This window comes from Zeugodacus cucurbitae, chromosome 4 (genome assembly GCF_028554725.1).
Source record: "Zeugodacus cucurbitae isolate PBARC_wt_2022May chromosome 4, idZeuCucr1.2, whole genome shotgun sequence".
Classification (NCBI taxonomy): domain Eukaryota; kingdom Metazoa; phylum Arthropoda; class Insecta; order Diptera; family Tephritidae; genus Zeugodacus; species Zeugodacus cucurbitae.
The window spans coordinates 9,194,384-9,219,181 of NC_071669.1; the positions used below are offsets into that span (position 1 = coordinate 9,194,384).

General features: G+C 37.3%; 1 protein-coding gene across 1 annotated transcript; it reads left to right on the top strand.

Annotated features, from left to right (window-relative positions):
• The first annotated feature begins 1,088 nt into the window (after positions 1 to 1,088).
• Positions 1,089 to 23,969, top strand: LOC105209039 (ras guanine nucleotide exchange factor glfB). The gene is made up of 5 exons (XM_011179194.3): positions 1,089 to 4,167; positions 5,561 to 5,975; positions 11,613 to 12,011; positions 22,589 to 22,763; positions 23,388 to 23,969. The coding sequence occupies exons 1-5, from the start codon at positions 2,694 to 2,696 to the stop codon at positions 23,541 to 23,543; spliced, it is 2,619 nt and encodes an 872-aa protein (XP_011177496.2). The 5' UTR covers positions 1,089 to 2,693; the 3' UTR covers positions 23,544 to 23,969.
• Positions 23,970 to 24,798: the final 829 nt, after the last annotated feature.

Sequence of the window (24,798 nt, forward strand, 5' to 3'; positions counted from 1 at the left end):
TAAAGAGGTAAATCTTGATACAAACAGATAAGGGATATATTGTTTTATCTTATATCTTTTTCGTTCAGTGTAATTTTAACAGGACTTCTCCGAATGGGAAAGCGATTGTGCTAAAAATAGACTTTATCCTGAAATTATGCAGAAACACAAGTGAGCTTATACAAATAAAGTAAATAGAGTGTGCTTGGGAGTAATTACCGAAATTGCGCCCACACAAAAGGGAGCCAAATGAAAAAGGAATTTTGTAAAAAAGCTGTAAAAAGTGTAACAACAACAAGTGCAAGAGAGAAAGTTGTAAAACGTTTAGGTAAACAGTTAATTGCGAGCATAAATAATGAGAGTGAAAGAGAGGCAGCACGACGGTACAGAGTATGGTTTGGCTAGGAGCATATTGAGGTGAGGGGTGTAGTGTGGAGAGCAGAGATAAAGAAAATAACAAAACATTGAAATTATATGCGGAGCAAGTGATATTACGAGTATTATATGAATATATACGAGTGTGTACGAATATGTACGAATGTGTGCGAGAGTCTACGATGGTAAGATTTTCATTTATTTACACTACGCTCTAAAATGCGCTTAGCATTATTTAATATGAAGCTTTGCACGGTAAATTTTTAAAATAAAATAATAAAAATTATATAGTAGTCTCAAACAAAAGAGAAGAAACAGTTTAAAAAGAGTGTTCTGCAGTTTTTTTACATATTATTCCACAACCAATGAAATTAATACTCGTGGTTGTAAGCAGTGACATTTATACAATGCTACCCCAAAGCGTACGCCAACTACCCTCCACCCTCTACCCACTAACTGTATGTGTGGACTCGCTAAGGTTGTGGTTGGTTGGTTGCTTGGTTGACTGCTTTGGCAGCGATAAGCACTACTGACGTCATCATAAAGCTTTGAATACAACAACAGTCAAATGCCAACCTATGAAGGAAGAGAAAGTGGACTGAGTGTCAGCGCAAGCCAGCATAGTCAAGCTGTTCATGGCAGCAGGCAACGACAACAAGCTCAAGTCATGACAGAGCCTACTGTGACAGAGAAAGCCTTTGAACAACAGCCAATTTGGGTAGCAAGCAAAGCAGTGTCAAGTCAGTCGCTTAGTAGCCGTGAACGCGAGCGAACGCGTCGCGAATAAACACGCTTGTACTGTGAAACGCTTGTAAATTAAATGAAGTGTAGTGTTATGTAGTGTTTGTGTGTGTGCGCGCTTTGTTGTGACCAATTCAGCAGGAAGTAAATAAGTAAATACTAAACAGTGTTGCGAGCGTGAAGAAGAAGAAGCACAAATTAAGTGAAACTGAAACTGGAATATATGGCAGTAAAGAGCGTAAAATAATATTAATTTGCATTTTTTTGGAGGAAAATGAAAATAGAAATAGAAGGATAAATGTATGCAGTGCATGCATACTGCTTGTTAGGCATTTGAAACATTTGAAATACTGAATATTTAGCTTACCCAGAAATGCTATTTAGGTCAAAACGAACTGGAACACGAAACAAAACCAAAAGAGTTGTTGAAAAAAAAACATAAATGAAAATAAAGCATACAAGGAAACGCAAAGTACGAGCGTGAAAGTAATATTAACAACAAGCACAGGAAGTAAACGTGAAGATACTACTACAACAGAAACAACAAATACAAGTGAGTTCAAGTTGATTGAGCGATAAAAGCGCGAACTGACAGTTAAATGAAATGTCAAAACTCAATTAAACATAAAATCAATAAGTAGTGGCAGTAGGCGCGTGGCCAAACAGTAAAGCAACAATAACAACAACAAAAAGCAAGCACACAAGCAGACGCAGCAGAGGTAAGGAAACGGACGTTATTGTTGGTTAGTATTAGAAAACAGCTTGTGGAGCGTTTCGATTGAATTCGATTTTTTGTGGGTCAATGAGAAACAAGCGTAATTTTAACTGAAATAACAAGAAAGGCAACAAAACAACGTAAAATTGCTTTGAAGAACATACAAAAATGTAAGAAAGCAAAAATAAAGAAAGCGTTAACTAGTGGAAAATATTGTTGTAAGGTACTAGTAAGCTACATTTTGAAGAAAAAAATATTGAAAAGTGCGAAATTTTTGAAACTACTACAACAACTACAATTTGTTGTATAAAAATTGAAGGACGAAGCTGCTTGGAACGCATTTGAAGCAAGGAAAATAACAGAAATATTAAAAATAAAGACAAAAATTCTAAACAACAATAATAATAATTTCATAAACAACAACAAAAATAACAAATAACACAAAAAAAATTTGTAAAATATTAAAAGCTCTTTGGAGTAGTAAAGTATTGAAAAGGAACTGCGTTGTTTATATACAAAAATAACTGATTTTATAAAAAACAGTAAAGTTAAACAACAAAAAACGTTTTTATGCAAGAAAAGTAACAACAACAAACCATCAAAAGCAAAAAGTAGCAGCACAGCACTGTGAAGGCAGTAAAAACTATTTGAAAGACACACGAGCAGCAGCTGTTTATGCACTGAAAGCTTTTCCTATATCAATCTAAAGCACATTCGGACCTACAAAAAAAGAAAAGGAAATAACAAACCACAAACCCGTTAAATCTGCATAACAGTGCAATTTAACAGCAGCAAAGACGCAAGCGCCAGCAAAACCGCTGTGTGTAGGTTGTAACTGAACGAAATTTGCAACGCATTGCACGTTGCTGGAACCAGCGCGGAGATGGAAACCACCCCGAAGGTGCATCGTCATCGCCATCGACGTTCGGATTCGCGTCATCAACGGCACGAGCGTCAGAGCCAAAATAGCAGCAGCAGCAATAGTAATAATAGTAATAGCAACAACACAACAACCAATGGTGGCAGCGGCAGCAGCAATGGCAGTCGCCAACAGCCGAGCCGACAGAGCAATAATATGATGACAACAACCACAACGACGACGATACCACTACAAACACAAGTAGCGGATGCGTTAACTAACACAACGACAAATACGACTACGGCGTCGACGAGCTGGACGACGCAGCACGACGACGCACAAGCTGCTGTGCTAGTGCAACAGCAACAGCAATCGCCAACATCAGAGCAAACGCATTCAAACGCAATTCAATCGCCAGTGCGTGAGCGTCGTGGTCAGGCGCGGACCAATCGAGCACAAACCGGTGCACAGGAATTAGCCGCCATCGCCAGCACCGCCGCCGTCACCACCACTGCTGGAGCAGAAACTTCAACAACCATTGAGATTCCAACCGCACTGGTTGATGAGCACGGCAACGAGGATGACACTTACGGCGCGACAACAGCAATCTGTGCTAATGTGATTGTCACCACAGTGCATGAGCGACGTACACACTCCACGGATACATTGGATCCGTTGGCTACAACCTCTTTGAGTCAGTCCACAACATCGCAACAAACTGTGCTGCTGGTAAATGGTCATTCACCGCCACCGCAGGAGGACGAAGAGTTGGAGCCCGTTGCAAATAGTGAAAACACGTCTATGACAGCTGCGGCGGACGTTGGTGGTGTGTCGGCGAAAGATGAGGCTGCCACACAACTCGAGTCGCCCACAGCACCAAATCCTAACGGTGGCGGTCCGGGCAGCAGTCGTAATTCATCTGGTGATGCGTTGAGTTTACGTGAAACGCTGCAACAGCTACCACCTACGGTGACACACGGACACCGTCATCGTCGCACACATTCACCACAATCGCCGGCGCGACGCACACAAGAGGTGGACGCGTCGTTTCATCGCGGCATATTGGGTTTCATGGATCGTGAGTTGAAGCATAGCTCGCCAACGCCATCCGCACTGAGTGTGGGTAGCGGTAGTGCAGCAAGCGGTGGTGGCGGTGGTGGTGCTGGCGGTAGCGGTACAGTGCGTAAGCTCCAGTCACTGTCCGATCCACAGGCGAGTCCCGCCCAACGTTCGGTACGTTCGCGCAGTAGTCTGGAGAAGAGTCCGCGTCGCAAGCGTAGCAAATCGGAATCGCGTAGGCGGCGTGAACGCAAACTAATCGCCGCTGGTGAGCTGGAAGTGCGACAGGCGAACGAGACGTTGATGCGCTATTTGAAGCAATGTTCGGAAATGAATGACGCTTCGTTGTCAGGCGAGTTGGAAATCGATCAGAATTATGATGAGCGGAGAGTGCATCGAAAGACGAAATCACAACGGGATAAGCGTGGGCATTTAATAAGTGAGTATTTGGGTGTTGGAGTGTAACTAAGTACAGTGTAGTTGAGAAGTGGGAATGCAGTAGCTTGAAGAGTTGGCATCTCCTGCTTCTTGTGGATTAGGAATCCACTTAGTAATACAATGGAGCTTGCAATTCATATAACATTTCTATACTTCACATTCCCACTTTATGAACTGTCATTAAGTGTCATTTGCGTTGTACTCATAAATGAACTGCGACATTTCCCCAACTACCAAATCGAAACGGAAGTTCGTATGTTCGCGTATTCACTATTTATTGCCACAATACAATACAAATCTATTAATAGCCTCACAATTTGTAGCCTGTGGGAAGGTAGCTCGTCCTCTATTCCCCATCCCATTGACTGTAACGTATTTTTGTGAAAGAGCATGTATTTGTAGCATTAGTTAGATTGCATTAGCTTCTTAAAGAAACGTGAATACAACAATGAAATCGTGAAAGAAAGTCGAAAGCTTTAAGTCAGTTGTAGTATATAATTAATTCCATGCTCCTAAAGTCATTAGCTGCAGAAGAGCGTTTGTCTTAAGAGAGTCATTTGACGATTAAAACATCCCTTAGCTTCCATTGTTTTTGGGTTCCATGAATAATTTTCTAATAAACAGATCGATCCGGTCATGGTCTTATAAATACACTAATGTAAGCTTCAAGCTACAAAAAGTTGAGGTTATATAGAGGTACAGGTCTATAAATGATGGAAAGGGCAAGAGCTGAGCAGGTTTGCAGGTTTGAGGATATTCCTTACATGTGTGGAAAGAAGCAGTCATTTATTTGAGTCATCTAATTTCGGCAACATGGACCGGCTCTCAACTGGACCTCGACGATGTTCTTGAAGAGTTGGAAACTCATGCTTTTCATGACCCTATATTACAAGCAAGCCTGCGAATACCATGGAGCTCGAGTTGATGAAGCAGATGAAGTTCTCTAGACATCATTTAGATCACATAAGATAAAAATTTCTTTATATTTATATTTCTTTATCTAGAACTGCGTAATATTAAACCAATATTGGTTCGACTCATTTCGTATAAGAAAATATCTACTATCCGAATAATGTTATGAGTTTTTTTACTCCAAAAGACCCGATACCGGAAGTCTAATAAATCTTTGAAGTCCATATTAGGTTATAAGAAGGAATTAGTCTATTGGAGAACTAATCACTTGGATAAAACTCAAATTCAAACTGTTTTATCCTCTAGATTCGAGAAGAGGACTGTTTTCTTTAATAATTTTATAAGCTAATTTTCGCTTAACCCACATAATATATGCGACTCTCTTAATGTGCTCTCTTGTTTTTCATCTCTTTTATATGCTCCCCACATTTCATGCTCTCTCTTTCTCATTTGTTAATTCTACACTCGTCTCTCCATTACAGGCAAACTGTACTCAGCTGGCGGTCTCACCTCCATACTACGTGAGCTTTCCGATGACATTGTACCCGCGGAGGGTGAGGAAATCTACAATCCATTCACACCGGTTGTCTCCCCCACCGAGGATACGCCCGCACACATTGACAAAATGTTCCTGCAGACGTCATCGGGATATCGACCAGTTGAGCACTGCTATTATAAACATTCGTTTGTGGGTGTTGGCGGTGTGGGTGGCGGTGGTGGCGCCGGTGGCAGTGGTGGTCCAGGTGGTGGCGGCGTTGGCAATGGACGTGGCGGTGGTGCGCATCGTTTGTCTGCCGCGGGCGGCAGCTTGGCTGGCGGTTTGGAGCATGCGGGTATGTTGCGGGCGAGCAGCAGTTTCGGCGATACGCGTTGTCTACTCGATGCCGAGTGTGGAAGGTGAGTGTGAAATAGAAAAGAACACAGCAACTACATTTAGCACACATTTTGTGTGTGGGTGGGTGTGTGGTTTATTTGTGATGCTAGCTGCAAGCTAAATCTGTGGCGACATTTTATTATTGGCAAATGTCATGTGGACTAAAGCGAGCTAAACTATAAGTTGGAATTCAATTTTAAGTTTTGCGGCAAGTTATAAAAATATATTGGCTATTGTTAGGTGGCTTTATTGATGGATGAAGCTTGAAAGCGATTTCTATAGTACAGTTATTTTATGATTAATATTTGTTGAATTGTTTACCACGTGTTCTATTCGGAAAGCTCAATAAATTAGTTGACAATTGTCAAGCGCGCTTAGCATCAACTCAATTTCTAATTACGTGCATATGATTAGTTGACATGGCGTATACGCAACCTCAACTGGGCACCTTTGTTGCTATATTTTTGCTGACAGTTTACATACAATTCCAATTATCTGCCTGTTAACGTCATTTAATTGATTAAGCAATCGCTTAGATTTACTAAAATATATAAATTTTATTTTAGATATAATTTTGCTCGCATATGTAAATTAATTGATAAGGCTACTTGAGCTTATAGGCTTACGTGGCCTTAGATTGGAATGGATTACAAACATGATAAAAGTGTTTTGCAACGGATATTTCAGTTCAGTTGCTTCGGATCATTTATCAATATCTCACTACGCTTTGAGCTTTCAGTCAAGATGAGAATCCTTTTAAGCAGTTGATAAACAGTTTAAATGTTCACTTTTGAGTAAAATATGTTTTTAGCTTTTCTACGGTTTTCAAAAGCTTTCAAGCAGTCTTTCTGTTTTCTAATGGAGTTGCGTATGTACAATTTTAGTGTGATAAATTATCCGGAAATAGTATGCTTCAAGTAAAAAAAGTAATAAAAAAACATCAGCTGAAGCTTTATATGCAGCTTAAAACAGCTTTTAATTGAACATCGCAATAATTGCTTTTTTAATAAATAGACGTTGCTAAAGTTATACTCAAATGCTTTTAAGCAGGGATTCAGTTGAAATCTCCAAGTGTTACTTAGAAACTTTTATGCAAAAAGCTCCCAAAAATTACTAACGACCTTTTCGGATATTAAAATAACAAATTTCTTGTTAAAAGCAGTAATATCCAGAAGCTTTTAAGTAAGGATTTAGCTCAAAAATACAAAAAGCTCCCAAAAAATTACAAAGGACACCTTAGGCCATAAAAATAAATAATTTATCGCGCAAAATTTTTTTAATAATTTTTAGAGTATTATTAAGAAACTTTACAGTACGGACTTTATTTTAATGCGAGTACTACTTAAAAGCTTTTATGCATAAAGCTCTCAAAAAATACTAACGATAAAAAAGACTTTATTAGAGTAATACCCAAAAGCTTTCAAGTAGGGATTAAGTTTAAAAATGTAAGTACTATTTATAAATTGTAATGGAAAAAGCTCTAAAAAATATCTAACGACCCTTTCTACTAACGAAGTAATGAATTTCTCACGAAATTGACTTAGAATAAAGCTTTCAAGTAAGAATTCAGTTAAAGTATGCAAGTGCTACTTATAAGCTTTTATGCAAAAAGCTCTGGAAAATTCCTAACGACCCGTTTGAATATCAAAGTTATGCCTTTCTTGATATTATTATATTTTATTTATATATTTTAATGGAAAAAGCTCTAAAAAATTTCTAACGACCCTTTCCTTTGTACTAATGAAGTAATGAATTTCTCTCGAGATCGACTTAGAGTAAAGCTTTCAAGTAAGAATTCATTGAAAGTATGCAAGTGCTACTTATAAGCTTTTATGCAAAAAGCTTTGAAAAATTACTAACGACCGTTTTGAATATCAAAGTTATGCCTTTATTGATAAACAGACAGTGTTAAGAAATACTGAGAAGCTGTTAAGTAAGGATTTGGGTTAACATATTATGTGATATTTATAAAAAAAATAAAGAAAAAAGCTCTCAAAAATTGCTAACAGCAATAATAGTACAACAGTGGCAATGAATTAATATTGCAAGCATTCTCCACACAATGGCATTACCCAAGCTTCTTGGTTATCTAAGCTATTCAGTAGCTGCTTTGTAGCCTCCTTTCATTGCATAGCGAAGCAAACATAAAAGCTCTGTTAGATTGTAGAAAATTTCTTATTATAAAATACAATCTTTTTATGCGCAAAAATTAATTTGGTAAACTGTACTTATTTGGATTCTACAAACGCACGAACACACGCACACCTAGATATGCTCGTTTTTACAGTTATATTTAGCCAATTTGTAGAAATTCCACATACCTTTTCTTAACTACGCCATATCCTTTATTAATAACAATAACAACAAAAAATATTTTATCTCGCTATCGAGAAAATCGCTCGCGGCATGGTTTGTACTTGTATACTAAGCCCACCCAAAAGTGCGTAGCAAAAATGATTGTGGGCTTATGTTATGCATGAATTCCAAACAGCCGAGTTTATTTTTGGCAGCAACTGCAAAAGGCTGCCAGCTATTTTTAGACTATGAAAATGTAAAAGCGACGCAAAATATACAAAAATATACACATAAAGCACTCAGGCGTTGTACTGCCATTGTGCTGGTGTAAGTGTGTGGGTGTATTAAGCTTTGTTGTTGTATTTGTAACGTTGAAATGTGTCTCATTTGCGAAATAACCGAAAATTTGCGTCGAAAAAACGCTTACGCTCACGTCAAATTACAAGTATTCCGCACACACACACACACACCCACACAGCGATACATACACATACGGTTACATCACGAAAGTTCTGCCTTGTAGGTCGTCGGTTTTTATGCGTTGCGTGTCGGCAAAAATTTCCTAATGACCTTAGCGTGTGGGAAACCTCCTTGGATATTTGATTTGTCCGGTGTGTGCTTGTGTTGCGTACATATACGCCTACGCTGCCAGACGTGCTGTTGTCGACACAATGACCGTCCCAGCAAGTGAAGTTGATATTTGCTGACGATTGGAAATAGCGGTACCCAGTGGGTGTTCGATTTGTTCGGCTCATTGTTGTGGTTGCGTAAAATTGTGGTTGATTGTCGTCTTTTAGTTGTTAGTATGCTTTGTTATTGTTGTTTTTGCAAAAGAATTTAGTATCCCTTAGACAGTGACTAGATAAGAGATTTATGGAATTTACACTGGGCTTAGACTTTGCCATGTAAAGGGTGATTTTTTAAGAGCTTGATAACTTTAAAAAAAAAAAAATCTCATCGGTTCTTTATTTGAAACGTTAGATTGGTTCATGACATTTACTTTTTGAAGATAATTTCATTTAAATGTTGACCGCGGCTGCGTCTTAGGTGGTCCATTCGGAAAGTCCAATTTTGGGCAACTTTTTCGAGCATTTCGGCCGGAATAGCCCGAATTTCTTCGGAAATGTTGTCTTCCAAAGCTGGAATAGTTGCTGGCTTATTTCTGTAGACTTTAGACTTGACGTAGCCCCACAAAAAATAGTCTAAAGGCGTTAAATCGCATGATCTTGGTGGCCAACTTACGGGTCCATTTCTTGAGATGAATTGTTCTCCGAAGTTTTCCCTCAAAATGGCCATAGAATCGCGAGCTGTGTGGCATGTAGCGCCATCTTGTTGAAACCACATGTCAACCAAGTTCAGTTCTTCCATTTTTGGCAACAAAAAGTTTGTTAGCATCGAACGATAGCGATCGCCATTCACCGTAACGTTGCGTCCAACAGCATCTTTGAAAAAATACGGTCCAATGATTCCACCAGCGTACAAACCACACCAAACAGTGCATTTTTCGGGATGCATGGGCAGTTCTTGAACGGCTTCTGGTTGCTCTTCACCCCAAATGCGGCAATTTTGCTTATTTACGTAGCCATTCAACCAGAAATGAGCCTCATCGCTGAACAAAATTTGTCGATAAAAAAGCGGATTTCACATTTCGAACCGAACACTGATTTTGGTAATAAAATTCAATGATTTGCAAGCGTTGCTCGTTAGTAAGTCTATTCATGATGAAATGTCAAAGCATACTGAGCATCTTTCTCTTTGACACCATGTCTGAAATCCCACGTGATCTGTCAAATACTAATGCATGAAAATCCTAACCTCAAAAAAATCACCCGTTAGAATGAGATAATGTGACCCTGAAGGCGAGCTTTGCAAAAGATGTATGATTTTTTGGATTTCTTGTAAGAGGGATCTCTGTAGTTATTGTTGTTGTATTCCTTAAATATTTTGAGGAATGCTACCGGCAAGAATTGTCAAGCCCATATACAATTCAGAGTCCGTTTTGGTTAAGTAGACCCGGCTGTAAGGTCAGATTCAGTGGTTTGCTCAAAAAGAATTGATGAATGGATGAAGAATGGAAAGAAGTTGTAAGGACACGAATTTCTAGTAAGATATGTGTGGGAGAGCGACTCAGCCGTCCGGTCAAAGGCTCAAATTGGCAAGCTAGCGATATTTTCTGTTCCCATACACGTTACAAGACGGTAAATTCGATTAGGTAGTCTCAAGTTGGCCCCAGAACCAAGTTCAGATATCGACTGCTAAGAAAATTCAATGAATTTCGATCCGGGTCCATTCCGGTTAAATAGACGCGGCTGAAGGGGACCGAAAATACCTCGATTGGATTCAATGGTTTTCTCAAAAAGGTGGGGTAGTTGTAAAGCACACCTAGTAAGATTTGTGGTGCCAGAGATACTCAGTTGTGAGGTTTACTACCCACGAATCAGCAAGATCTCCATAATTTTCGTTTCCATATACGCCACAAGTAGATAAAATAGAGAAGGAAGTATCTGGCTGATCTCCAGAACCAAGTACAGATAGCGGGTGCTAAAGAATTCGAGAAAATCGTGCAGTGATGAACTGAAGCTTTGAAGATAGGGTCGAATTCATGAAATTAAAGTCCTTTTGAAGTCATCCAGAAAACCAGAAAGCTGATGAAACCAAATTCACAGTACGAGATGTTTGAATTAAGGAGTCAATAAGGAAGTTGGAGAAGTATTAGCGAAGGTGAAGCGACGTGAGCTGAAAGAGTGTCAAGTCTTTGGATTGGATGAATGTACTCTGCCAAATTCCTAAGAAAGGGTCGGAAGCTCCGAACTATGTGATGTGGGTAGGAAGCTTAGATTGCTAAATCGGAATATTCTTATTCAATGATGGGCTACTCTAGCGAAGGTGAAGCGACGTTAGTTGAGAGAGTGTAAGGCCTTTGGATTGGACGAACGTAATCTGCCAAATTCCTAAGACAGGGTCGGAAGCTCCGAACAATGTGATGTCGGTAGGAAACAGATTGCTAAATCGGAATACCCTTATTGCACAATGAGCTACTCTATGACCGAAGAAAATTAAAACTACTTATGCACTTCCAAAAAATTAAAAAAAAAAAAATTTTACTGCAATAAATCCCAGCTGAACTTTACAAGGACCTAAAGTCTATTTATATAAATGTCTCCCCAAACAAATACATATATTGCTATGTAATGTAAACTGCTCCCCAAAGAGCCATGCCGATTTTTGCTTAACAAATATTTACATTTCGGCCATAAAAGCCAATTGCTTGCTTTATCTTCTTTTTTCCTACTTTACATGCTTTACATACATATATGCAATTTAAACATTATCTCATTACAATCGCTTCTCTCGTTTCGTTTTAGGCATCATCGTGAGATCACGTCGAACATACAATTGGCCTGCGTCATTCAACGAATTTGGATACTCATCTCGAATATCTGCCACGGTTTGCTAGCTGGCCTAGCTTTGGCGCATTTGCTATTCGTGTTGAGCAGCCATCCCGTCGATTGGACGCGTTTACTCAGTCTTGCGGGCGAGACTGTAGGGAAAGCGACGCAGGAGGCGGACGCAACAACCGCGGCGTCTACAGTCGCCTCATCTTTGGTGGATGGTGGCAGCGGTGGTAGTGATGTTGATAAATCTATGTTAACTGACACGCAGCAAAATTTCAGCTTCGTGAAGGATTATGCTACATTCGCTGGGATCTATCTGAATACATTCTATTGTTTGGCAATTGTATGCATGGTTTCGGTTTTTGATCGGTAAGTCCTTTGTAATAACTAAATTAATTGGATGTTGGTGTAGGAGATGGAATTGTGTGCTTAGTAATATAAATTGGTTTGGAATGTAAGTAGTACTTGAGCTTTGTGTTGAGATGGAAATAATGTGAAATTTTTGAAGGCAGCTAAGGTATTTTTGTGAGGTTAGCTGCTTGGTCAAGTAGTTGTTATATAGAATAGATATGAGTTGCTGACTGTCAGGTATTGGATCGGAATTAGGACGGAAAGTTGAACGAAGGAGCTGGAATATGAAATCTAAAGGATTCTAAAGAAGTTGAAATTGAGTTTCTATTAGACTAGACATGTTTTCAAAGCTAGTGGACTATAGTCACCTACAACGTCAATAGAACAGGCCTTAATACTAACCTATAGCGTCACCTATTTCTTTCGGATTTCAAGGAATGGATTTAGGTGGAACACCTCAGCTCGTGCATCACCACCAATATAGAGCTTGCAACAAATTTACTTTAGAGTTATGGTAGACCCACAAGACTTGGACTTTTAAGGAAAGATGAACTGAATAATATATATAACATTATCTAAAAATACTTCTGTTGGTTTAATTGGTTTCCTCAAAACGATTTGATGGATGGATGAAGAGTGGCAGGAAGTCGTGAACGACATACATTTCTAGAAGTTGTGTGGTGGCAGGGAGATACAGTGGCCCGATCAAACTGAATACTAAAATTAGCAAAGGCTCGATAATTTCCACTATCTTACATGGCAAAAGACGGTAAAATCTGAAAAGTAGTCCCTAACACGCTTAGATGCTTTATGCTTGGAGAATTCTATGAACCGTTACCGTGATAAACTGAAGTCATCTCTCGAATCGGGTATTTTTATAAAGCCCGTCGGGATTGAATAAGCAATGTTCAGTGTAGGCGCTCTTGGGAGCATAATGATTTTAATGGTGGCTTTGGAAGGAATCATTCAAGCACTTCCTCCTTCAATGTCCAGACAGACAGATTTAGGCTAAAGCACCGCGGCAGGCCTATCTTCAAAGAACCAAAGAACTTTATTACAGAGCCCATGCGCTTTGTCGCATTCTGAGGGTCTTAGTAATCCGTTTGGAGTTATCTAGGGGTCACAACGGACAGTCGAAACTGGCTAAGTGAGATTCTCTGCATCTGCGGAGATCTACCCTTTAACCTATCCTATCCTATCCTGACAGAAAATGTTATTGAAAAATAGCTTGAAAAATACTGTATGGTTGGCAGTCCTCACTGGGATACAAATTAGGATTCGTTCCTACCGCTTAGACCCGACTTTCAGGAAAGATATCAGCAGACTATCCACCACTTCATACCTCGAAATTCCACCACACCTCAGCAAAATTTCCTCGCAATTACCATAGCGATAGAAAATGATAAAGATGAAGCATGTTAGATATATTATTTGCCCATTTGTTTACGTCAATGTAAGCATAAAATGCTTTGAAAATAATAAATGTGTGCAAAGCACGATTCATGTGTGTGTGTATGTAATTGTCTGTAATATCTGCATAAATAATATCCCCACATACTATACAATATATACATTTTTGCAACCACAACTGTGGAAATTATGAAGCAAGTCATGTGTGCAATGAGCAGCAACGAGCGAATAAATATAGAAAAATGGCAAGAGAAAATACTATACAACAAAAAAAAATAAAATTTTTTGCTAATAATAAAGTGATTGTGAGTTAAATCGGCACACAGGCGCATGTAAATATAACCAAGCTGGCATAAAAATAACTGTTTGGTTGGCTAAACATAAAAATTGGTACTTTGTGGCGTTATTAACAGATCTGTTACACACAGGTATAACGAGCATATTTTTAATAATAACCTTCAGACCAGAATAAAACCACAAATATTAAAAAGCGTCTAGGAAAGTGGTGAGTATGTGTGTGTGTGTGTGGGTGTGTGGGTGTGTGCAGAAAAGATAAAAACAGCGAAAAATCCGTTATATGCTCCGTTATATATATATGTAATTGTGTACGCTTGAGACACATGTAGCTCACAATTGCAATTCACTGCATACAAATAGGCGCAGGCACGTGTAAACGCTGTGACTTTGCGTGCTGCTGTCGCATATATATTTTCTTTCACGTAATGCTCTGCTGGCACTTATGCACTATTTTCAATACTACTAAGGCCAACTAAATTCACACTCAACCTCTCTGCTTGCATACTTGCGCCCGCATACCAGTACCGTTATGGCTACGTCACCGCTTTAAAATATACGTAAATTGCTTGTACATCTGTTCCGAAGGCCAACGCCAGCCAGCCAGCTGACTGATTGCCATTGTTCTTACATACGCACACGGGCGGGCGAGTACTTTACTCTATGTACTACGTTGCACATTTTCAAGCGTTTGTAGAATTGACCTTTAACGTTCCGGTTGTAGTGTGAACTTTCAACGTGGCTGCATTGAAGGTAGGCAGCGTACCTTCTTGTTCGAAAAACGTGTAAGGCTACAGTAGTCGAAGCCTTGCCTTCTTAGCTATTGAAACTCGAAAAACTGATTATGTTTGGACAAAGACAAGCCTGCGGATCGAAATTCATATCAAATCTGCCCAATTCCTATCAAATGAGTTTTAACGTATTGTGTGGAAGTCAAGGATCTGAAAAATCTACTTCACATCTGTATATTTACCAGATTCAGACCTTGAAAGAAAACTTATTGACAAATGTGTTATTTACTCTTTAATAGACTAGAATTACTAGTTTGCTTAGTACTATATATATATATACATATAAACTCCATATATTTTTTTACTTTGACACCCAGTTTGCACTTTGAAATATTGATTTTAGATCTATGGATACCTCTTTATACAGAATTGGAATATGAGGAGGAATATCTTTGATACTAAACGAGGTTTTAGACAGCTTCTTAACTCCCAAATTCTGTGCTATCATACCATAGAACTATTTCCTTATGGATAACCATAGTTTCGTTGTCGTATACAATAACTTTGCCACAGAATCAGCGTAAAATTTCGATGTGTAATCTAGAATATTCTCTATTAGATTGAATATGAAATTGAAAAGAGTTTTCTCGAAGAACAACTCTAACGCCTTATAGGTTTATTTTCATGACTATCATATAGCATGAAAGATTTTATCTTTAAAAGATTCTAACGACTCATCTGAATACCACATGAGATAGCACAAGGGGATGTATGAACTTTTTAATGCCTTACCATTAATGGTGTTTTAAATATCATCAGATCTTCTGGCTTTGAAAGTATGGAACTTTCATGTAAATGGTGTTAGCTAGCACTGGAACTAACGGATGGTATGAGTATTGGGGTCGAATATCCATTTCCCTGACAAATGTATCTACATAATCGGAACGAATCCATATATACGGTTGCTGAGAAAGTGAGTTATAAAGACCAAGAGCCAGCTGCAAGAGATGGTTCCTAGAAACATTGACGTCGAAGTGGTTAGAGCGCTCAATCCATTTCGCGTGATCTCGCCATACGCTGGACATACAACCAACCAATACCTGTGTAGTTGCGAGGTCTTTCTGCTCGACGGTGGACCGAAAACGATCCTTTCAGCTGCTGTCTCTAGGCAAGGTTCATCTCCGCGCTATTATTAGTGTGCTTACTGGTTATTGTCCTATAGGTAAACATGCTGTGAGATTAGGGACCAAGCCAGACGCAAGTGCCAATGGCGCTTGGACGATGGCGTAGCTGAATCATCCAAGCACTTTCTCCTTCAATGTTTAGCATTTGCCAGTCTAAGATGAAAACACCTCGGTAAGCATACCTTCGGCGAACCCACTGAAGCGACTGGAATCGACATTAGCCGACTTAATAACTTTGTAATAAAGTCCAAGCGCTTATTTCGAATCGTGAGTGTCTTGCGATCTCTTAGGAGTATTTGGGTGTCACAAGGGACAGTTCAAGCAATCTAAGTGAGATTCTGTGAAGTCGTGCATATCTAACCCTTGACCTAAGCTAACTTAAAGTCAAGTGGCGAAGTATTTTTGTTTGGCCTATAGAATTACTGTTAACTTTCGTAACGATGAATGGACTAGCGTTTTGAGTTGAAATGAGAATAAATCACTTATCTAGTCACGAATCCAATTAGAAAGCAGCAGAGGTTTGAAGAATAGGTTTGTTTGGCAAAAAGCCTGTCATATGTTGTTTTATGGTTCAACTACTTTCAATTTTAAAAAGGATTACTTAATAATGAAGTTTTATGGGTCCCAAAATGTTAGACTTTCAGACAAGGTGACTCGCTATGGTGTGACTTCTTTAACCTGATGCTGGAAAAAATAGTTCGAGCCGCAGAGCTAAAGGGAGAAGGTAAAATTTTTTATAAAAGTGTACAGCTACTGGCGTACGCCGATAATATCGATATCATTGGAAACAACACCCGCGCCGTTAGTTCTGCTTTGACGAGGACAAGATGAAATATCTCCTGTCATCAAACAAACAGTCAGCGCATTCGCGTCTTGGCTCCCACGTCACTGTTGACAGTCATAGCTTTGAAGTTGTAGATAATTTCGTCTACCTGGGAACCAGCATTAACAGCAATAACAATGTCAGCCTGGAAATCCAACGCAAATCACTCTTGCCAACAGGTGCTACTTTGGACTGAGTGGGCAATTGAAAAGTGAAGTCCTCTCTTGACGAACAAAAACCAAACTCTACAAGTTCCTCATCATTCCCGTCCTACTTTATGGTGCAGAAGCGTCGACGGTGTCAACTTCCGATGAGATGGCAATAGGTGTTTTCGCTAGAAAGGTTTTGCGGAAGATTTATGGTCCCTTAAACATTGGAAACGGCGAATACCGCAGAAGATGGAATGATGAGCTGTATGTGTTGTTCGACGACATAGCCATAGTCCAGCGAATAAAAAGACAGCGGCTCCCCTAGGTCATGTTGTTCGAAAGGAGAGATGCGTGGCGCGCTGTTGTGGACTCGGCTATAGCCGCGTAAGCGGTTTCTACGCCAGTCAAGAAGAAGAAAAACGGGTTTGAGGCTTATTACAGCAAAATCAAGTATAAATTCTGGAGGCCAAATTCTGAATATAAAAAAGTTTAAGTGAACCTCAGCAGTAGTGATATAATTATTCATATGTATGTATATCTTTCTTGCCCCTCTCTCAGGATTTAATTTAACATTTTTTAAGAGTTTTTGCAGTATGCTGTAGCTTGCTATTACCTGTATGTACTCGTATTATATGTGTGTAACCTTATGTGCTCTATATTTTCATTATTCATATGAGTGCCGTAAGAGCATTGACAAGCAATTCCGCAAATGGATTGCAGCTGTGCATTATTCAATAGTTATTTGTATTTATTTTGATATAGTATATATTCAGATATATCTCCACAAAGACTTACTTACCTATGGCGAGCGTGCTAGCATGCGCTAGGTATTATAAATTTCAAGAACACATTGACCTTTTAGCTAAAAGAAAAATGCAAGGTTTTGCGACGAAAAAAATCAATAATTTAAGATTTAAATGTGAAGCAATGTAAATTAAGTTAGGCGAAGTAAGGAAAAATCAGCAAACTTTTGCAGCAGTCAAGTGCAAATTACAAGTTCACTTGCTAACTATTAGCCGCTACTAATTGATGTGGCAGCTTGTAGGCGGTCGCAAGCCACTCGCATGCGATTTATTCATGAGCTGCTCTAACTGAACTTACGCCATTAAGTACTGGAAAGTTTTTGCTAAGGTTGCCATACGCACATACATACGTGAGTCTGCCTCTGGGAGCGTGTTTATGTGTGTGTGTGTGCATTACAGCAGATAATAAATCATAAATTTCAAATACTTCTTCACGGTCATCAGTGTAGGCGTAGGCGTGTGAGCGTGCGCGCGCTAATGTAGCAGGCGTTAAGGCGATGAAAATGAATGCGGTGCGTGCTTGTAGTGTTGTTGGGTGCATACAAGTTTTCGCTGTTGTTGTTGTTGTTGCAGCATTATTCAAGTGTGTTGTGTGCTGAGTGCTAGCGCATGCTTGGAATTGTAACTGCAAATGTGGGCGTATGTGTGTGTGTTTGTATGTAAGTCTGTGGGCGTGCTTTTGCGGCACTCGCGAAAATTAATTTAATGCAAAAGCAAATATATTTTTTTTATTTCATTTTATTTTTAACACTTGTGTGAAATATACAACGAAAGTAATTATGTTAAAGTGCCGCACACACACACACACACACACATACAACTGACATTTTTATTTCTTTTATTTATCATTTCATCACGTCAAACACTGTGCTTGCTTTCTTTCAATAAATATAAATATTTGTTTACGTATACGTTGTGGTTGTTGTTGTTGTTGCAACTGACGTGCTGTCATGCTAGCGCCTTTGACATTTGCAATGAAAATTCTGCTATTTTGCGTTCATAATAAAATAAATATGTATGCATGTAGGTGTGTGGGTAGTGAGCTCATTGCTGGGTGGTTGGTTAAAGTATGAGTTTGTTGTTGTTGTCGCCATTATTGCTTTTGCGTTACATTGCGCATTTTGTCGTTGACATTTTAGTGCATAACCACCCGCATTCACTTAAGTAAATATATAGAAGCGCAGTTGTATGCTTTTCTTCCGCCTACACGCATTATCTTTGTGGTTGGTTAAAGCAACCCAGTAGGAAATTCGGACTGAAAATGAATTCTAAAGAGGACAACATAAAACTAACTGTATAACTGGTTGAAAATGGATCAGTTTTATTTATTTATTTTTAGTATATTTCAGCAGATTCATTGTTGAGATTTTGATTGCTGAAGATTTTGATATCCCTGTGCTATTCCCCTTAGAGCTTTTAAAAACCAAGAAAAGCAAAAAACAATATTCTCAACACCCCACATCTTCTCGAAATCAGTCTTGCTCGACTTAATTATTAAAATATAATTTTTTTTGTAGTGGTCCGTTTAACACTACTCTGTAACTAGTTTATAACTTATTCTTCTTGACTGGCGTAGACACTGCTAACGCGGTTATAGCCGAGTTCACAACAGCGCGCCACTTATTTCTGGTTTGGCAGTTTGGCGCCAATTAGAAATACCAAGTGAAGCCAGGTCCTTCTCCACCTGGTCCTTCCATCGGAGTGGAGGTCTCCCTCTTCCTCGGCTTCCACCAGCGGGTATTGCATCGAACAGTTTCAGAGCTGGAGCATTTTCGTCCATTCGAACAACATGACCTAGCCGTACAGCTCGTACAGCTCATCATTCCATCGTTTGCGGAATTCGCCGTTGTCAATATTTGAGGGACCGTAAATCATCCGCAAAACCTTTCTATCGAAAACTCCTAATGCCGTCTCATCGGATGTTGACATCGTCCACGCTTCTGCACCATAAAGCAGTACGGGAATGATGAGGGACTTGTAGAGTTTGGTTTTTGTTCGTCAAGAGAGGACTTCACTTTTCAATTGCCTACTCAATCCATAGTAGCACCTGTTGGCAAGAGTGATTCTGCGTTGGATTTCGATGCTGATATTATTATTGGCGTTGAGTAAACGAAATTATCTAGTGCCTAGGTAAACGAAATTATCTAGAACTTCAAAGTTATGACAGTCAACAGTGACGTGGGAGCAAAGACGCTAATGCGCTGACTGTTTGTTTGATGACAGGAGATATTTCGTGTTGTCCTCCTTATCCAGTCTGGAAAGAGCAGAACTAACGGCGCGGGTGTTGTTTCCAATTATATCGAAATCATCGGCGTACGCCAGCAGCTGTTCACTCTTATAGAAGAATGTACCTTCTATATTTAGCTCTGCAGCTCGTATTATTTCCTCCAGCATCAGGTTAAAGAAGTCATACAATAGTGAGTCACCTTGCCTGAAACCTCGTTTGGTATCGAACGCCTCGGAGAGGTCCTTCCCGATCCTGACTAGTTTATAACTGGGCCTTTATGATTATTCAAATCTTAGAAAAAGGTCACAAAATTTGTTTTGCTAGATTTTATTATAAAAATATTTGTTTTCTGTAACATAATTGCTTTACAGGCTATAGTCCGAAGAAGTTAGTTTGACATTATTTCGTAACTAGTTTGTAACTGGTCCTTTCCATTAGCTTAAATCTTCCAAAAATATTCACAATGTCTGTTTTGCTAGATTTCACTATAAAAGTATTTTGTTTCTGCAATGTTTTATCAATTAACAATCAGGATGTGGTCCATTTAACCTTACTCCGCTTCTAGTTTATAACAGAACATTTATATTTATAAATTTTTTTCAAAAATTTCCACAGAAGCCTTTATTTTAGTTTTTATTATAAAAATATACATTTTCTCCAATAAAATTGTTCCGCAGTCTATAATCAAAAGTGGTTTGTTTAACCTTATTCCGCAACTAGTTTATCACGGTCCCTTTTATTTGCTCAAATTTTCCAAAAATGATTGTAGAATCAGTTTTCTAGATTTTATTAGAAAAATATTTCTTTTTGGAAGTGGTCCGTTTAATACTACTATGTAACTAGTTTATAACTGGCTCCTCATATTGGTCTAAATTTTTCAAAAATGATCACAGAACCTGTTTTGTCAGATTTTATTATAGAAATATACATTTTCTACAATAAAACATTCCACAGTCTATAATTCGAAGTGTTTTATTTAACCCTAGTCTGCAACTAGTTTATAACTGGTCTGTATATTGGTCTAAATTTTCCGAAAATTCCCACAGAATTTGTTTTCCTCGATTTTATTATAAAAATATATGTTTTCTACAATAAAATATTCCACAGTCTATAATTAGAAGTGGTTTTTTTAACACTAGTTCGCAAACTAGTTAGTTATTAGTACTGCCTAGTGTCTTAAATCTTGAAAAGATGCTCAAAGTGTGCGTATTAGAGTTTTTCACTATTCTTCGAAACTAAAAATTAAATTCTGTCAGAGTATTTCAGAAAGCAAGTGCTTCAGTAAGCATGCATGATTTTCTTTGTGTGAGATTGCCATTCCCACACACTCTAACTACCACAAGTGCATTTATTTATGATTTTTTGCTAAAAACTTTTACAGCGTGTAAAAATTACAAGTTCAACATTGGAAAATAGTTTGACCTTTAACACGCCAACTTTTGCCAGCATAAATTATTTGCAGCTGTGGCTGCATACGCTATATATTAATGCATATATATATATATATATATGTATGTATATATATATATATATAGTATATAAAGATATGTGAATATACAATATATACAAATTGTATATTTGTGTAATATTTTCATTTTACAGTTTCGTCATTTGTGGTATTCTTCCTTTCATACCGCCCTTTCAATTCACTTCCGTGCATATGATGGACTCTTTGTTGCTCTTTTCAATGCAGTGCTGTGTGATGTTTACAGTTATTATTGTTTTTGTATAAATTATATTTTAAATGTCAACTGTGCTCTGCATGTGTTGCATTTGTATGCTTTTGTAACTGTTCTTATTTGTGCGAAACATCCTACAGTTATGTTCGTAGTACGACTCCCACATAGACCTGTACCCTGTAGGAAAGTGAAAGTTGAGTCAGTTCAAGCTTTAGGTCGGGATTTATAAGAATTATACTACATAGAAGAGAAAAATTAAAGAAATATAATTCTTTAAGCATGAAAAAATACTAAACTAGTCAAGACGTCTTTTCTTGTCTGATACGACAACATCCCATAGCTTCATATGAGACAACACACACCGAACAAGACGAGACAAAAACGCATGATCACTTGTTACGGTTTTTGTCTTATTAGTCAAAGACGTTTTTGACTAATCCGGTTTGTGTTGAGCCTGAAGGAAAGATTTTTTGATACTTCTTCATGATGAGATATTAAATTCGCAAGTTGCTTCTATAGAAAAGAAAATCATGAATTTGAACGCACAATAGGTTACTAGAACCATATCTATCTTCGATTTCTTGTATTTTCCTACTGGGCAGTTATCTCCGCTCAAAGTTGTGGCTGTATGCCAGAGGCTTTATTTGATTATTGTACAACTATTATAATGTTCATAACTAGAATATTTCATATTCACAGCGGTATTGTTTTTGTCTAAGTCGTTCAGTTATTTATATATGTCAGTATATGTAGACTTTTATGATGACGGCATGAAATGTCAAATGTCATCGTTAGACTCATAGAAATTTGAAACTTTTGTGCGAAAAATATGAATAACTTTTTATGAGATATTATTTACGCACTAAAAAGTTTATTTCTGCTATTCACTAACACGTTTTTCAGTTCTCAGATTAATTACATGACAGTGCGTATTTATGAAGTGGAAATCTAGTTTGGGTGTAAAAATTTGAGGTTAAGTTTAGCTAGGAAATGGTGACACATTTAGGGTTATGCGAAGGTTTAATTTTTTTGGGTGGAATTGAATAAGAAACCCTTAATTGAGATCCTTCCTTATCTTCAGACTACTCAGGAAATGAAAGAAGTGGTTTAAATGGAATTCGATATTCAAAAATTATTTTTGGGACCAAATTGAGTGGTTTACCAGGTTGTATAGAGCTTAATGATGCCGCAATTATAACACCTTTAAATTGATTTTGCCTAATATCTTTTATTTCTAATTTAGCGTAAATTATTTTATAAATTTTTTTAACACAACTCTTCTCTCTTCCTTCCAGCATGGACATTTGCCGTTGGGACTTCAGCAATGCCACCGAATTCGTCTCATTTCGTTGGCTAATCATTGCAATGATTTATATAGCGACAATAATATTAACGTTATGCTCCAATTCGATTGATGAACGACTCTATTACACTAACAATACGAATGTGACGCTAACACAAGAAGAAATGGTAAGTTAATAAAGACAAAAGTTTAACTCAGAATTTTCCAAGAATTAATGAATTAATAAATATATTACCCTTTTTATACAAACAATAATAATCTTGAATGAAGCGTTCTATTAGTAGCGTCATTTAGACAGTTAATTTAGTAAATTTGAAAGATGTATACACTAATTGACTCAAACTGCTACATAGTCTGAAATTTAAAATTATAAAAATTCTTTAAATGTATTAATTGACTCAATTAGTAAATTGTGTACACTAAATGTTGTTTGACTCAATAAGGAAATTGCCACAACAACTGAGAATTGACACACGCAGATTATTTTAATACAAACAGTAGTCATTAAAAATCGTCATGCGTCTTAATTGAGTCAATTAGTAAATTGTTTGCACTTGCCTCAATTAATGAGCTGCGACAAAAATTGACAATTGATTCAACTAGCCGTTTCTTATAAAATAAGCAGTCATTAACTATCATTATGCGTCTTAATTTAGTCAATTAATAAATTGTTTACACTAATTGAGTCAATTAGTAAAATTATTTACACAAAAATCTTAGGAATTCTAGTTTTCGAATTATATTTGTATCCAAAAAATTTTATTGATATATTTTCCATCTCTTCCAAGCAGTATAGCAACAGCGTATTGAGTGTTTGGAGTAGCTTATCGGTGACACGCAGCATTGGCGCCATCTGTGGTTGGATAATGATCGGTTTGACGCCGCATGAGGATCTATTCTACGAGCATTTGCTGGATCTAACCAAGTACCAAGTGACAAACAATTGAATGTAATGCAAGGCGTCTATAAAGGAATATTGGTGAAGAGCGAATGTGTTGAAAGGAAAAGGCATCAATAAAACATAGTTACTTAGATAAATAAGAAATTGTACAGTTAGTTTAAGCAAGTAGTAAAACTATTTATGCAGAATATATATATACTAAAAAGCAACAACAATTATATATTATTAAATAATAAAGTGAAAGAGATGTTGAAATTTGGAAAAGTACAAGTAATGAAAGGCTTTCTTGAAGAAAGCAATTAACTAAATGTATGCAAGAGTGAGCTAAAAAAAACTTGTTATCTAAAATATATAATGTGAAAAGAAGCTTTGTTTTTGCGGCAAACTTATATGGCAAACAAAAATTGTTCGTAGACTAATGCTAAGTTAATTTGTTGAAATTTTCGAAAAATTGCTTAGAAAATTAATTATTTTGCGCATTAAAAAAAAATATTTATTTAAATTTTTTTTATTTAAAATTTTTTTTATTTAAATTTTTTTTTTATTTAAAAAATTTTTTTTTTAAATTTTTTTTTTTAATTTTTGTTTGTATTTTTTTGTACATAACCTAACAAAAAGTATTTATATGCAATTAAAGCTTTAACATATTTACAAAGTAACAATTAATAAAATTATATTAAAAAAAAAAAATTACCACAACATAACCTATAATCGAAGTGAAACAATTGTGAAATTATACTTAGAAACATGTAAGCCCTTCAAAGGCCGCTAGAATCAACCGAAACCAAAAATTACCCAAAAACCAAAATTATATAAATAAATACACTAAGCATAGTTTAGCGTGTAGTAGTCTTAGCAGCTAAACACATACCGAACCTAGTTATCTATGCATTATGTATGTGATTGTATGAATACATATTTATATATATGCGTGTGTGTAGTAGTGTGCACTGTTAACTGTATTCGCAGTGCTTTGATTTTACCATTTTGTTAATAAATTAGTTTTTCACAAAAAAAGTGAACTTTTTGTAAAACAAAATGCAACTCAAATACACTAACAAAGTCTAGCAATATTTATACTAGTTTAACTGAATTTAAAATTTTTGTTTTTGAGATTTTCAAGCATGTAAAATACCAAGTTGAATTCGCTAAATGAAGCTAGTAGTTAATGTGAAATTTGAAATTTAGCAAAATGTTTGTGATTTTTTGTGAAAAGCTTCAGAGGTTCTTTTGTAAAATTTTACAGTTTTATAATGTAGCCTACTTTCCCAGGATCAAAAGGATAATAACCACACTTAAAC